Source organism: Trachemys scripta, chromosome 16, assembly GCF_013100865.1.
Source record: "Trachemys scripta elegans isolate TJP31775 chromosome 16, CAS_Tse_1.0, whole genome shotgun sequence".
Lineage (NCBI taxonomy): Eukaryota > Metazoa > Chordata > Testudines > Emydidae > Trachemys > Trachemys scripta.
In genome coordinates this window covers 3,181,518-3,195,111 of record NC_048313.1, presented here as the reverse complement: position 1 = coordinate 3,195,111, position 13,594 = coordinate 3,181,518, and the positions used below count along the sequence as shown (strand labels likewise).

The following is a 13,594-nucleotide window of genomic DNA, read 5'->3' as shown; positions in this document are numbered from 1 at the left end:
GGACAGCAGTGGGGTCTAGTGGTTAGAGCAGGGGTGGGTGGGCTGGGAGCCAGGACACCTGAGTTCTCTCCCCAGCTCTAGAAAAGCAGTGGGGTCTAGTGGTTGGGGGGAGGAGGGTCTGGGAGCCAGGACTCCTGGGTTCTCTCCCCAGCTCTGGAAGAGCAGTGGGGTCTAGTGGTTAGAGTGGGGGGGGGGCTGGGAGCCAGGACTCCTGGGTTCTCTCCCCAGCTCTGGAAGAGCAGTGGGGTCTAGTGGTTAGAGCAGGGGGGGCTGGGAGCCAGGACTCCTGGGCTCTCCCCAGTTCTAGCAGAGCAGGGGGGCTGGGAGTTTTCCCACAGTGGGCAATGCCAGGTGTTGGGGGGGACCAGGTGGGAGAGCGCTGGGCGGGGGAGGGGGGCACTGAGGAGTGTGTACAGGGGAAGGGCACCAGGGACAGTGGGGTTGGGGGTGACACCGATTTACAGCAGGTGTTGTTTATTAAAGTGCTGTCCGTAGGAATATGCTACCTAAGGTGTACGGAGGGCGCTCAGTTCATCCGCTGAAGCCCCTGCCCTTCTTAGCTGTAAAATTCTGTGGACTGTTAATTACAGGGGTTAAAAGGGGGCAAAGGGGGCGAATGGGAGCAGGGGGGTGGCCAGGCTCTGAGCAGGGGGTGGGAATTTACTAGTCTGGGGGTCAAGCAGCTGGAGGCAGGATTGGGGGGGGCTAAAGGGCAAAATCAGGAATGGGGGGAGGAGGCGAAGTTCAGCCCCGGAGTGAGGCGCCGGCGGAGGGTAAAACCCCCAGGACCTAGGAGGTGTGACGCCAGGAATAGCAACCCTCCCGTTTTGCAACTGGGTGCGGTTTCTGCCACGCAACTTGACCTCTGGGTTACTTGCTACCGCCTGGTCCATGAGGCAGCAAATCCTAAGCAGAAGTGAGGGCAGAGAGAGGGCAGTGGCTACAGCGAAGGTTACTGGGCATGCTCAGTTCGGGTGAGCATGCTCAGTACACCCAAAGTAGGGAAAGGGAAGCAGGGTTTCAGAGTAGCAGCTGTGTTAGTCTGTATCCGCAAAAAGAAGAACAGGAGTACTTGTGGCACCTTAGAGACTAAGGTCTAATAAATGTGTTAGTCTCTAAGGTGCCACAAGGACTCCTGTTCTTCTTTTTGCGGAAGCAGGGTTTGTTTGCGTCGCTACGCCGGGCTCCCGCAGACATGCAGCAGCAGGAGAGCAAACAGCAGTTGATGGACCCGGAGAGGCAGTTGTTGGAGCAGCAGCAGGAGAGCAAACAGCAGTTGTTGGAGCAGCAGCAGGAGAGCAGGGAGCAGTTGGAGCTGCGGGAGCGGCAGTTGATGGAGCGGGAGCGGCAGTTGTTGGAGCAGCAGCAGGAGAGCAGGGAGCAGTTGGAGCTGCGGGAGCGGCAGTTGATGGACCGGGAGAGGCAGTTGTTGGAGCAGCAGCAGGAGAGCAGGGAGCAGTTGGAGCTCCGGGAGCAGCAGTTGATGGAGCAGGAGGGGCAGTTGTTGGAGCAGCAGCAGGAGAGCAGGGAGCAGTTGGAGTTGCGGGAGCGGCAGTTGATGGAGCGGGAGAGGCAGTTGTTGGCACAGCAGCAGGAGAGCAGACGGCAGTTGATGGAGCGGGAGAGGCAGTTGATGCAGCAGCAAGAGAGCAGGCGGCAGTTGGAGCGCCAGTTGCAGCAGCAGGAGAGAAGGCGGCAGTTGGAGCGGCAGTTTGAACAGCAGCAGGAGAGCAGGTGGCAGTTGAAGCGGCAGCGGCTGTGGGAGCAGCAGCAGGAGAGCAGGCGGCAGTTGGAGCGGCAGGTCGGGCTCCTGTTTTTCGGGGCAAGGCCGGAGAGGGCGCGGCTCTCGGCACTCCCGTTTTCCCCGGACAGGCCACAGTCGGCGCCTCCGTCTCTCCCGGCCCCACTGGACCTGAACCCGCTCCCGGACGAGCTCCTGGCGCAGATCCTGAGCTGGGTCCCGGGCCGCGCCCTGGTGACCCGCTGCCGGCTGGTGTGTCGCCGCTGGCGGGACCTCATCGACGGGCCCACGGTCTGGCGGCTGCAGGGCGAGAGGCGCCCGGGCTTGGGGGCCATCCTAGCGGCCGCCCGCCTCTGCCCCTCACCGCAGTGGAGCCGGATCGGCCTCCTGGAGCCCTTCGGCCGCAACCTGGTCCGGAACCCCTGCGGGCAGGGTGGGTGCCGCACCGGGGGGGGGGACCCGCGGGGCCAGGGGAGGGGGTGGGGTGGGGAGGGGGCAGGGGGGTATGGGGGGGGGCGGGGAAAGGGGGGTAGGGACGGATGGGAACATGGGAGGGGATAGGCAGAGGGAGGGGGGGTTATGGGAGGAGGTGAGGCAAGTCCAGAGAAGGGTGGGTGCCAGCTCCCGGGCGGGGCATGGGACAGGAAGGGGTGGGGATGGGGGGGATTATGGGAGGGGGTGGGGGGAGCCCAGGGCAGGTTGGGGGGGTCACCATAAGAATGGCCATAGTGGGTCAGACCTATGGTCCATCTCTCCCAGTGTCCTTTCTTCCAACAGTGGCCAATGCCAGGTGCCACCAGAGGGTGGGGTGGGGAGAGGGCACTGGAGGAGGGGGGACCAGGTGGGACAGCAGGAGGTGAATGGGGAGCACTGGGGAGTGTGTATATGGGGAGGGGCACCAGGGAGAGTGTGCGTTGGGGGGGCAAAGGAGAGGGAGCACCAGAGTGGGGGAGGGGGAGAAAATTGGCACTGGTGGGGGAGGGGGTGATGAGGGCACTGGGACAAAAAGGTGTCTGGGAGGGGTGTCAGGAAACGGGGGGTGGAGTCTCCCTCCTCCCCAACCCCCCTCCCAATATTTATTTCTCTCCCTGTTTATTTTCGAGAGCCACATTAACACACTCCTCCCTCTCCCTTGGGAATCGGTGCCCACCAGGGTGTTGTCCCCCGCCCCATCAAACCAGCTTCCACCGCACCTCGCACCCCCCCTTTGATGCATCCTCTTCCTGCAGATCAGTTCTCTCACTGGCAGGTGGAGCATGGGGGCGATGGCTGGAAGGTGGAAGAGAACCGCTGCCCGGTCGAGGGCGCCCCGGCCCAGACCTGCTTTGTCTCATCCTATCAGTGAGTCGGTCCCCCTGGGCCTTCCCGTTTGCCCCCCACCTTCCCCATGCAGCAGAGAGCTACCCATTTTCCAACGGCCAGATCGGTCCTGATCTTGCATGTGCCCCTGTGAATCCAGAGTCACTCTGGATTGACCCAGCATAAATAAGACCCAGAGGTGCCAGGCCGGAGTCTGCCCTGCGCCTTGTACCATCATGTCTTAAATATACGTACACACCAGTAAATCCGGAGTGGCTCTGGATTTAGGCCAGGGCTACGCTACAGATTTCTGCCAGCACAGATCTGTCAGTCAGACGTTGGGAAGAGAGCTGTGCTAGCCAGTGTGGATTCAGTGATACAGCACGGTGCACTGTTACTAGGAGAGTTTGTGTTGCTCAGGGAGGGTGGTTTTAGTTGTCAGCAGGGTATCCTGGGATTCTTATACCGGCAAAGTACTCCTACTGTGGACGTGGTCTAAGGGTGTGTCTACACTGGCAAGTTTCTGCACCACAAGTTACACCACTTTCATTAAGTATCAGGGGGTAGCCGTGTTAGTCAGTATCCACAAAAACAAGGAGTCTGGTGGCACCTTAAAGACTAACGGATTGATTTGCGCATAGCTTATCCCCAAATAAATCTGTTAGTCTTTAAGGTGCCACCGGACTCTTTGTCACTTTTAATAAAACGCTGGAATTAAACTGCTGTTGTGTGTCCACACTGTGCTCCTTGTGACGCTGGAGCACATCCACATTAGCAGCTCTTGCAAGGGCAAAGACAGCAGTGCATTGTGGTCGCTTCCCACTGTGCAACTGGCCGCAGGGGGCTTTGGGAAGCGGGGAGAGAGACAGTGTGTTTTGGGGGACAGAGAGGGTGTCACATGTTGTCTTCTAAGTTCAGACAGTGGCAGGATGCAACCAGTCCTGAAGCAGGGAAAGGTGGAAACCCTCGGATGTCACTTGAGGGATTATGGGATAGCTCCGGAAGCCAATTACAGCACAATAGCAATCAAGTGTCTACACTGGCAATGAGCGCTGGAGCCTCGGTGCAAACAGCCTAACGACTCGGCGAGGTGTTTTTTGCAGTGCTGCAACTGAGGAGTTTTGGTGCACAAGGTGGCAGTGTGTACATGTCTGCAGTTTGAGCGCCAAAAGCTGCTTCACTGCACAGAAACTTGCCAGTGTAGACAGGCCCTTAGTAAATGTGGAGTCGCTCCGGATTTTCAGCGATATAACCAAGATCAGATGCAGGCCGTGACTCTGTGCTGCCCTTGTGTCATCATGACACACAAACAAACACACTCTACCCAGGTGTCGGTATCGACTCGAGGTGTCTGGCAGGCGAGAACTGGGAACGGTGTCGCTTCAGATTTACGAAGACTTGTCTGCACTGCTGATTTGCCCCGATTGCAGCCCCAGGCGTAGCTGCCCCAGCAAACTCCTATAACAGACGTTATTTGCACTGGGGGAGTTGACCCCATGAGTTCAAATCATGGCTTACGCCCGCCCACTTCCCGGAACCCAATATGTACACAGGGAGCTGTACTGGGGCAGTGCCTGGAAGCTTGAACAGCTGAGCTCTGTTCCTGGCTCTGCTGTGTGACCTTGAGCAAAAACGACTTCCTCTGTCTGTGCCTCGGTTTCCCCTCCCACCCTTTGCCCACCATGTCTGCACTGTGAACTCTTTGGGACAACGATTCTCTTCCTAGAGTTCATCTTGACCTGCCAACACGTTAAACCCACAGCTGCCTTATCTACAGCAGGATTTCAACACCTGTCCACTAATACCTTTTTCTTTCCCCTAGAGTCCACAGAGTCTGCGCAGCGCCCAGCATAATGTGGCCCTGATCTCAGATCTTGCAATATCTCATTAGGGTTTCCTTTCCCTCTCTGTAGCTGGTGCGTCAAATCGCAGCTCATAGATCTTCTAGAGGAGGGGTTGTGGGAAGAACTGCTGGATACCTACCAACCGGAAATCTACATCTCCGATTGGTAAGTTTCACCCTCTTCTCCCTGGAGGCCTTAATGGTGACTTGCTGAAAGAAATGGGATTGTGTCTTTGCTGCTGATTTCTGATGACTAAAATAAGACCTCTGAGGTTTCCTTCATTTCTAGTTACAGGAGCCACCTATGCCCCAGAATCAAAGGCCTTAAAAATATCAAGCCTGTTGCACCTTGTTTGATCTGTTTTTTTGCTGGAGGTCCCCTCGGAGCACCCAGAGATGTGGTTTGGGAGCCCTCTTAGCCTTTAATTAAAGCAGTGAGAAGGGTTGGATTTTTAACAGTGAGTTTCTCCCGCCCAACTTTTGGTCAGGGACTTGCGTCAAATGCACGTCGCAGGTCGCGTCTGTTCTTGGACTTGCTGGCTAGGATTGTAGATGGGCTTCCCTGAAGTTGCTGGGCTAGAGAAGACCAGCGGGTGAGGATGTTACAGTGCTTGGAGCTAAGATGCTGGTGCAATCCCCTGATTGATGGGGACCAAAAATCCGGTGGTGCTGCGTGTGTTGGATTCGGCTGTGTGTGTTCCCGGGATTCCTCTTACGTTCTACATTCGGGGGGCTGTGTCCTGTCTCCCTCCTGCTGCCCCCTGAGGTTCCTTGTTCCCCAACGTCTGTTCCCGTCCCGCAGGTGGGGCACCCGGTGTGGCTGTGAATACTCCATCTGCGTCAAGCTCCTGGCTGCCAACAGAAGTACTGTAATCGCTGAATTCCAGGCCAGCCCCGATGGTTTACAACAGTCAAATGACTCACAGTATCACCAGGTGAGCCGGCTCCATTGTCAGCTCTCTGGGAACGTTTAGGGACTGGGAGTCAGGGGTTCTAGACCCGACTCAGCCACTGGGTTGACTTTGGGCAAGTCACTTCCCCTCCCTGTGCCCCCATTTCCCTGTGAAAGGGGGATATCGATACCAAGCTCTATTGTAAAGCGCTTTGAGATCTACCATTGAAAAGCGGTAGGGATGAAGTGGGTGTAATTTGTAAAATTATGTATGTTTTATTATGGAGTGGAGGCGCGGGTGGCGGTGGCAGAGAGAGGAATAGAACATGGATCTCCTGACATCCAGTCCTCTATCCACTAGCCCACCACAGGCGGCAGATAGCTAGGGCTAGTGGGCGCTCATCCTCCCCCCCAAACTATTCCTGCCTGCCCTCCTCGGCAGGAAAAGTTCTGCTTCCAGCTGCACCAGGGCCAGGAAGGAGGTGGGAATGGCCCCACCTGTGCATGGACACTCGTGTTACGTGACGCTCTAGTGGGCTCCTCCGAATTCTGCAAGCGGCTGGAGCCGGGCCCAGACCTGTGGGATGGGAGTCACCGCCAGTGCTCCCTCTAATTTTTCCCCCCCATGTGCGGAATCAATTTTGTTATATTCAGGGTGGATATGATTTAAATCGAATGGCTTTAAATCACTAGTCAGAAAGACTCCATTTAATCATGGATTTAGACATAAAAGTGCATTCTTGTTGCTTGTTATAACCTTGATACATATTCTTCAGAATTCAGAGTTAGATGAGACCCAAACTGGATCTCTTTTACAGCCTGCTGCCATTATAGGTTTTCCCGTGTACTGAGAGAATGGTATGGTAGATAGCCAATCAATGAAGACTACACTCAGAAAGACCTCAAGATTTCTGGAATATGCTGCTCAAACAGTTTCACTACTGCCTGTCCCTCCTGTCTCACATTTATCTCCAGACTTCTTCTCCTTGTCCAGATCTATTCCACCCCCAACAATCTTCTATTCATTGAACTTTCTGAAACTTTGCACTTTTAGAGAGAGTTAAGGGACTGACTGTTTGTACATACATTTGCAGAGGGACAATAGGGTTGAGGTCTGTTATTTCTCACCTCTATATATTATTTTATTTATTTAAAAACATTTTTGCTGTTAACAAGCATGTTATCTCTGGAGACACAAATCCACAGTTTGAGAACTGCAAAACTAAGCATCTCTGATGGTATCTTCTAGACTGAGCACTGAGTCCCATTGGGTAGATAGAAAGACCTAAATCAGGGTGAGCAAACTTTTTGGCCTGAGGGCCACATTGGGGTTCCAAAACTGTATGGAGGGCCGGGTAGGGAAGGCTGTGTCTCCCCAAACAGCCTGTCCCCCGCCCCCTCCCACTTCCCACCCCCCTCAGAACCCGCGACCCATCCAACCCCCCCTGTTCCTTGTCCCCTGACTGCCCCGACCCCTATCCACCCCCCTGCCCTCTGACAGGCCCCCGGGACTCCCACAACTATCCAACCCCCATGTTGCCCATCCCCTAACCACCCCAGAACCTCCGCACCATCCAACCACCCCCTGTCCCCTGACTGGCCCCTGGGACCCTCTGCCCCTTATCCAACCCCCCTGCTCCCCTCCCCCTTACCATGCTCAGAGCACCAGGACTGGCAGCCGCGCCGCCCGGCTGGAGCCAGCCATGCCACTGTGCAGTTTAGAGCAGTGAGGCAAGCCGGCGGCTCTCGTAGGCATGCTCCCCGGCCGGGAGCTCAAGGGTCGGGCAGGACGGTCCCACGGGCCGTAGTTTGCCCACCTCTGACCTAAATAATCTATACAGAAGCCCCTGGAAGCCTGTAAGATTGGGTTCCTAATCCATGAACTATTGGAACTCATTTACAAAACTTTTCTTCAACATGACATGAATAGACTGTCTCATACTATAGAATTAGAATGTATAATCCCTATTCCATGCTGAGATACGTTATAGCTCAAAGATATCGTAATTAAAACTAGCTTTAGATACTTTTTGAGGGGAAAAAAAACTTATTTTATAAAAAAAAAAGATTTTTATTTTATTTTATTTTTTAAAAAAACATTGATTTGTATCCACCCTGGTTACGTGCACCAATATGGAGGGGATGTGTGGGAGGGGGCTCAGGGCTGGGGCAGAGGGGTGTGAGGGTTTTGGTTGGAGGTGCGGGCTCTGGGGTGGGGCCGGGGGTGAGGGGTTTGGGGTGCAGGAGGGTGCTCTGGGGTTATGTCAGGGAGAGAGGGCTCCCCTAGCTCTCTCTCGCTCCCCCCGCAGCAGCACTTGGGCTGGGGGGACAGGTGCTTCTGCCTGCCACGGCAGCTCCGGAGCTGGGGCCGCGGGATAGGTGCCCATCCCCCAGCCGGAGGGCCAGGCCAGGGCCGGGACGCCTCTCTCCCTGGCTGAGGCAGGTCCGGGCCAGGGCTGGGTTCAGGCCACCCCTTCCCCGACTGTGGCAGGTCCAGGGTAGAGTTAGGGGAGGGGCAGGTCCCGGCCGGGCGGGTTCCCTGAGCCCCTCTACAGCACTAAATAGGCTGCTGCTCGGCCAAGCACCTTACAGGGAACTGAGGCCACCACTCTGGGGGGAGTGTGGGGCAGGCGCCTGCTCTCCGACCCCCCCCTCCCGCTGCACAGCAGCTATTCCGTTTTGCCCAGCCCCTGCCCTGCAAGAATATCTTACCCAGTCTGTGTAGCCCCTACTTCCTCTCTCTGGAGCACACGGGTTTGTGACAGGGTCCAGAGATCAATTTGGGTTCCTTTTCCTTCCCTCCCAGGTGTCCTACCGGTTCAGGCAGTACGGGCGCGGCGTCCGGTATGTGCATTTCCTCCACAGAGGGAAGGACACTCATTTCAGGCTTGGACGCTACGGCGCACAGATCACCAACTCCACAGTCATGGTGAAGCTCAACTGAGAGCCAGGAGTGGGTCTCCACGAATCTCTCACGCGAGCCGGAATGATGATCCCCATTTGCCTCTGCGAGCTCCTCTCCCGTCCGAGAACAAATCAGGGGGATGCGTCTCATTGAAATTAATACGCCCCTTTGCCTGAGGAGCGTCTTCGGTCCGTTCTTTCTGGCCAGCCTCGTTCTGCGCAGGACCAAAGAGCACCGGGGTGAATCTTTAGGTTCCTAGTGCCTGACTTCGGTCAGTGTGACCCTGCCCCTGCACGGCAGAAGCAACAAGTCTTTAAAGATGGAAACAACTGGGCTTGTGCCTCTATTTGGGATTGTGTCATCAGGGCATGAAAGGGTTAAAAATAGTTGTTTGGGGTGGGTTTTTTTAACCACCACAATGAGGATGTGATGGGTTGGATCACAGAAACCCCCCTGGGGCTGCCAACTGATGTGCCGAGACTACTTCTGCCCCTGCTTTCCCTGCCAGTTTCGGACTCCAGCACCCTGTCTTGTTGAGCCAGACACGCCCGTCTGCTCCAACACAGACCCAGGATCTGAACCACGTGCCCCAAAGCTGCAAACTTAACTGAAAGGCGCTTAAGAAGTGTTCCTGTCTTTAACACTCAGATGCCCAACTCCCAATGGGGTCCAAACCCCAAATCAATACATTTTACCCTGTATAAAGCTTTATACAGGGTAAACTCATAAAGGCCGGGTCTACACTACGGGGTTAGGTCGAATTTAGCCGCGTTAGGTCAATTTTAAAATGAATGCGTCCACACAACCAACCCCGTTCCATCGACTTAAAGGGCTCTTAAAATCGACTTCTGTACTGCCCCCCGGCGAGGGGAGTAGCGCTAAAATCGACCTTGCTGAGTCAAATTTGGGGTAGAGCGGACGCAAATCGACAGTACTGGCCTTCGGGAGCTATCCCAAAGTGCTCCAATGTGACCATTCTGGACAGCACTTTGAACTCCGATGCACTAGCCAGATACACAGGAAAAGCCCCAGGAACTTTTGAATTTCATTTCCTGTTTGGTCAGCGTGGCAAACTCAGCAGCAGTGGTGACCATGCAGTCCCCCTATCATCTCCGTCCCTGAGGTTATCGCAGATTAGAAGGCGAGAAAAAAGCACTCGTGATGACATGTTTTCTGAGCTCATACAGTCCTCCCGCACTGATAGAGCACAGCTTAATGCATGGAGGTGTTCAGTGGCAGAGGCCAGGAAAGAATTAAGTGAGCGCGAAGAGCGGAGGCAGGACACTATGCTGAGGCTAATGGGGGAGCAAACGGACATAATGAAGCGTATGTTGGAGCTGCAGGAAAGCCAGCAAGAGCACAGACCCCCGCTGCATCCACTGTATAACCGCCTATCCTCCTCCTCATGTTCCATAGCCTCCTCAGCCAGACGCCCAAGAACGTGGGGTGGGAGGGGCCCCTCGGGGCACCCAGCCACTCCACTCCAGAGGATGGCCCAAGCAACAGAAGGCTACAATTTAATGTAGGTACAATAAGCAATGTGGCCTTGTCCTTCCCTCCTTCCCCCACCCCACCCAGGCTACCTTGTTCATTATCTCATTAATAAAGAAAGAATGCATGATTTCAAAACAATAGTTACTTTATTTTGAAGGGAGGAGGGTGGTTGGCTTACAGGGAATTAAAATCAACAGGGAGGGCGGGTTTGCATCAAGGAGAAACACACACAACTGTCACACCGAAGCCTGGCCAATCTTGAAACTGGTTTTCAAAGCCTCTTTGATGCGCAGCGCGCCTTGCTATGCTCTTCTAATCGCCCTGGTGTCTGGCTGCTTAAAATCGGACGCCAGGTGCTTTGCCTCAACCTCCCACCCCGCCATAAACATCTCCCCCTACTCTCACAGATATTATGGAGCAAACAGCAATAACAATGGGAATGTTGGTTGTGCTGAGGTCTGATCTAGTCAGCAAACAGCGCCAGCGAGCTTTTAAAGTGTGTGATGGTGAGCTGAGCGGGCTCCGTGCTTGCCGTGGTATGGCATCTGTACGGGTAACCCAGGAAAAAAGGCACGAAATGATTGTCTGCCGTTGCTTTCACGGAGGGAGGGGCTATTGACGACATGTACCCGAAACCACCCGTGACAATGTTTTTGCCCCATCAGGCATTGGGAGCTTAACCCAGAATTCCAATGAGCAGCGTAGACTGCGGGAACTGTGGGATAGCTAGCCACGGTAGTGAGGATGCACTCCGCCAACTTAATGCACTTAGTGGGGACATACACAATCTACTGTATACAATCAATTTCTAAAAATCGACTTCTATAAAAGCAACTTAATTTCATAGTGAAGACATACCCAAATTGTTTGCACTCTATAACAGTGATAGAGAGAGATGCACAGATGTTTGCCCCCCTAGGTATACATACTCTGGGTTAATTAATAAGTAAAAAGTGATTTTATTAAATACAGAAACAGGATTTAAGTGGTTCCAAGTAATAGCAGACAGAACAAAGTGAATTACCAAGGAAAATAAAACAAAACATGCAAATCTAAGCCTAATACAGTAATAAAACTGAATACAGATAAAATCTCAGCCTCAGAGATGTTTCAATCAGTTTCTTTCACAGACTGGATGCTTTCCTAGTCTGGGCACAATCCTTTCCCCTGGTACAGCCCTTGTTCCAACTCAGGTGGTAGCTAAGGGATTTCTCATGATGGCTGCCTCCTTTGTTCTGTTCCACCCCCTTATATATCTTTTGCAAAAGGTGGGAATCCTTTGTCCCTCTCTGGGTTCCCACGCCCTCCTTCTCAATGGAAAAGCATCAGGTTAAAGATGGATTCCAGTTCAGGTGACATGATCACATGTCACTGTAAGACCCCCAAGCCTTAATTTCTCCCAGGCTTACTCACAGGAAGGCCTGCCTGCAAACAGAGCCATCCAGAGTCAATTGTCCTGGTTAATGGGAGCCATCAAGATTCCAAACCACCATTAATGGCCCACACTTTGCATAATTACAATAGGCCCTCAGAGTTATATTTCATATTTCTAGTTTCAGATACAAGAGTGATACATTTATACAAATAGGATGACCACACTCAGAAGATTATAAGCGATGTAATGATACCTTACAAGAGACCTTTTGCATGAAGCATATTTCAATTACATTATATTCACACTCATCAGCAGACTTTCATAAAATCATATAGAGTGCAACGTCACAGAGGAATTTTCAGCTCTTCTCTGCCACGTTTCTGTTAGGAAGCTGCAGAGAAGTGGGTTGGGAGCTTGCTGTGTGTTCTGTTAACGGAAGAGCTTTTTCTGCCAGCTGATGCCTGTGGTGTTGTCTGTCTGATGTGAATCAAGATTCACAGGCAGATGAGCAAAATACCACCCCCAAACTAATTAGATTGCATCGTTCTGGGGAAGGGGTTTAGAACCCAGCTCCTGCAAGCTTCGGATAGTGCAGTGCTCACGAGAATACCATATCGGGCAGCCCTTAGACAAACGTAAATAGCTGCTTGTTGATTGGCCAGAAGTTTATGGGGAACAATCTTCAGGTCTGTTCTCACTGCGCTCGCATCCCAGCAAAGCCAGTGGGCGTGGTAGACGCTCAGGCCTTTTGCTGACATAAACCAAGTGTCGGATTCTAAAGTGTGTAAATCTGGAAAGACTCCAGTGGAGTGACTCCAGATTCACACAGGTCTACGTAAGACCAGAACCAGGGCCTAGCAGTGCTTTGGTGCAGTTCCCTCCCCATTTTGGGGGGACAATGTGGGCGTAAGGCAAAGTCCACTCTTGTACTAACGCACGATCACAGGGCATGGGCAGAGGGTTATAGGTGGAGCCGCAGAGCCCACTCCCAGCAGGGGTTGAGGGGCAAGACCTTTCTAGGGGACTGGGGTGTAATTTCTGCCACATGGCCCAGTGACAGCCTTCAGTGCATCAGCTGGTCCTGGGTGCAGTCATCGGGATGGGTCTTAGCCCTGCTAGTAAAGACAGGCCAGAACTTCCGCTGGTATAAACCAATGTCCTGCCATTGGTGTCTTTGCTCTTACACCAGCAGGGGATACCGTCCCGTTGACTTTGAGGCGTGATGCTGGGGGATCTGGTGCTCTGTGTTACCTCTCTCAAAAAAAGCCCAAATTCTGCCCCCATTGAAGTCCGAGGCTCTGATTCTCCTACTGCTCAAATGACTGAGTGAAGAATGAGGCCTGCTGACTCCACTGGACTTAGGCCTGGTGTACACCGGAAAGAACGAGAAGGGAACTAAGATAGCTATTCAGTTCTAGCGCTGAGCAACCTCCCAGCCCATTCCCTTGGTGAGAGCCGGGATGGATGGTGGCCCTTTGGGCCAGGCTGTTATTGTTTAAAATGATGCCACGGGCCTGGGCTGAAATCCCCAGTAGGTTAGTTACTGAGGAGCTGACGGGTTTCCTGTTGGCCTGAATTGTTTTAATAAAAGGGCCTGGAAGGTTTGAGCTGGTCCCCCACCGGAAAAGAGGGGCCAGGGAATGGATTAGCTGGTCAGTTTCACAGGGCTCTGTCCCGAAATGGAGTCGCAGAATATGATATAAATAGCTGTGTGGCTTGTAAATGAAGATTAAAGTGCTTTTCTGAACAGCGTGTGGTGTGGGTGTTTCATAGCTCAGCTGGCTTGAATGGCCCAGTTCTTCTCCCTTCAATGAGAAGAGGAAACTTGGGGACCAGGCACAGCTGAGAGAGAGCAGGAAGCAGCGGACAGGGGTTTGCAGTGGGGTGTGGTGGTAATGAAATGATGCAGTGTGGGGGCTGTAGGGGAAGAGCTTCTCCCCGAGTTTGTGCTGGGCGGCCTGGCCCAGGAGGGGCAGGCAGCTGTGCCCCCCGAGTTCCCTGAGCAGCAGGTTGGAAGCTGCCGAGAAACCATCCGAGGAGATGTT

The 13,594-nt window shown here is 53.7% G+C and overlaps 1 protein-coding gene across 1 annotated transcript; it reads left to right on the top strand.

The window, feature by feature from the left end:
- The first annotated feature begins 1,119 nt into the window (after nt 1-1,119).
- Nucleotides 1,120-9,170, top strand: LOC117888927 (F-box only protein 17-like). The gene is made up of 5 exons (XM_034792721.1): nt 1,120-2,174; nt 2,971-3,082; nt 4,954-5,049; nt 5,686-5,818; nt 8,582-9,170. The coding sequence occupies exons 1-5, from the start codon at nt 1,196-1,198 to the stop codon at nt 8,717-8,719; spliced, it is 1,458 nt and encodes a 485-aa protein (XP_034648612.1). The 5' UTR covers nt 1,120-1,195; the 3' UTR covers nt 8,720-9,170.
- Nucleotides 9,171-13,594: the final 4,424 nt, after the last annotated feature.

Coding starts and splice junctions, on each gene's coding strand:
- LOC117888927 (XM_034792721.1), top strand. CDS start 1,196: ATGCAGCAGCAGGAGAGCAAACAGCAGTTGATGGACCCGGAGAGGCAG. Junction 2,175..2,970: donor CCGGAACCCCTGCGGGCAGG/GTGGGTGCCGCA, acceptor CTCTTCCTGCAG/ATCAGTTCTCTCACTGGCAG. Junction 5,819..8,581: donor ATGACTCACAGTATCACCAG/GTGAGCCGGCTC, acceptor CTTCCCTCCCAG/GTGTCCTACCGGTTCAGGCA.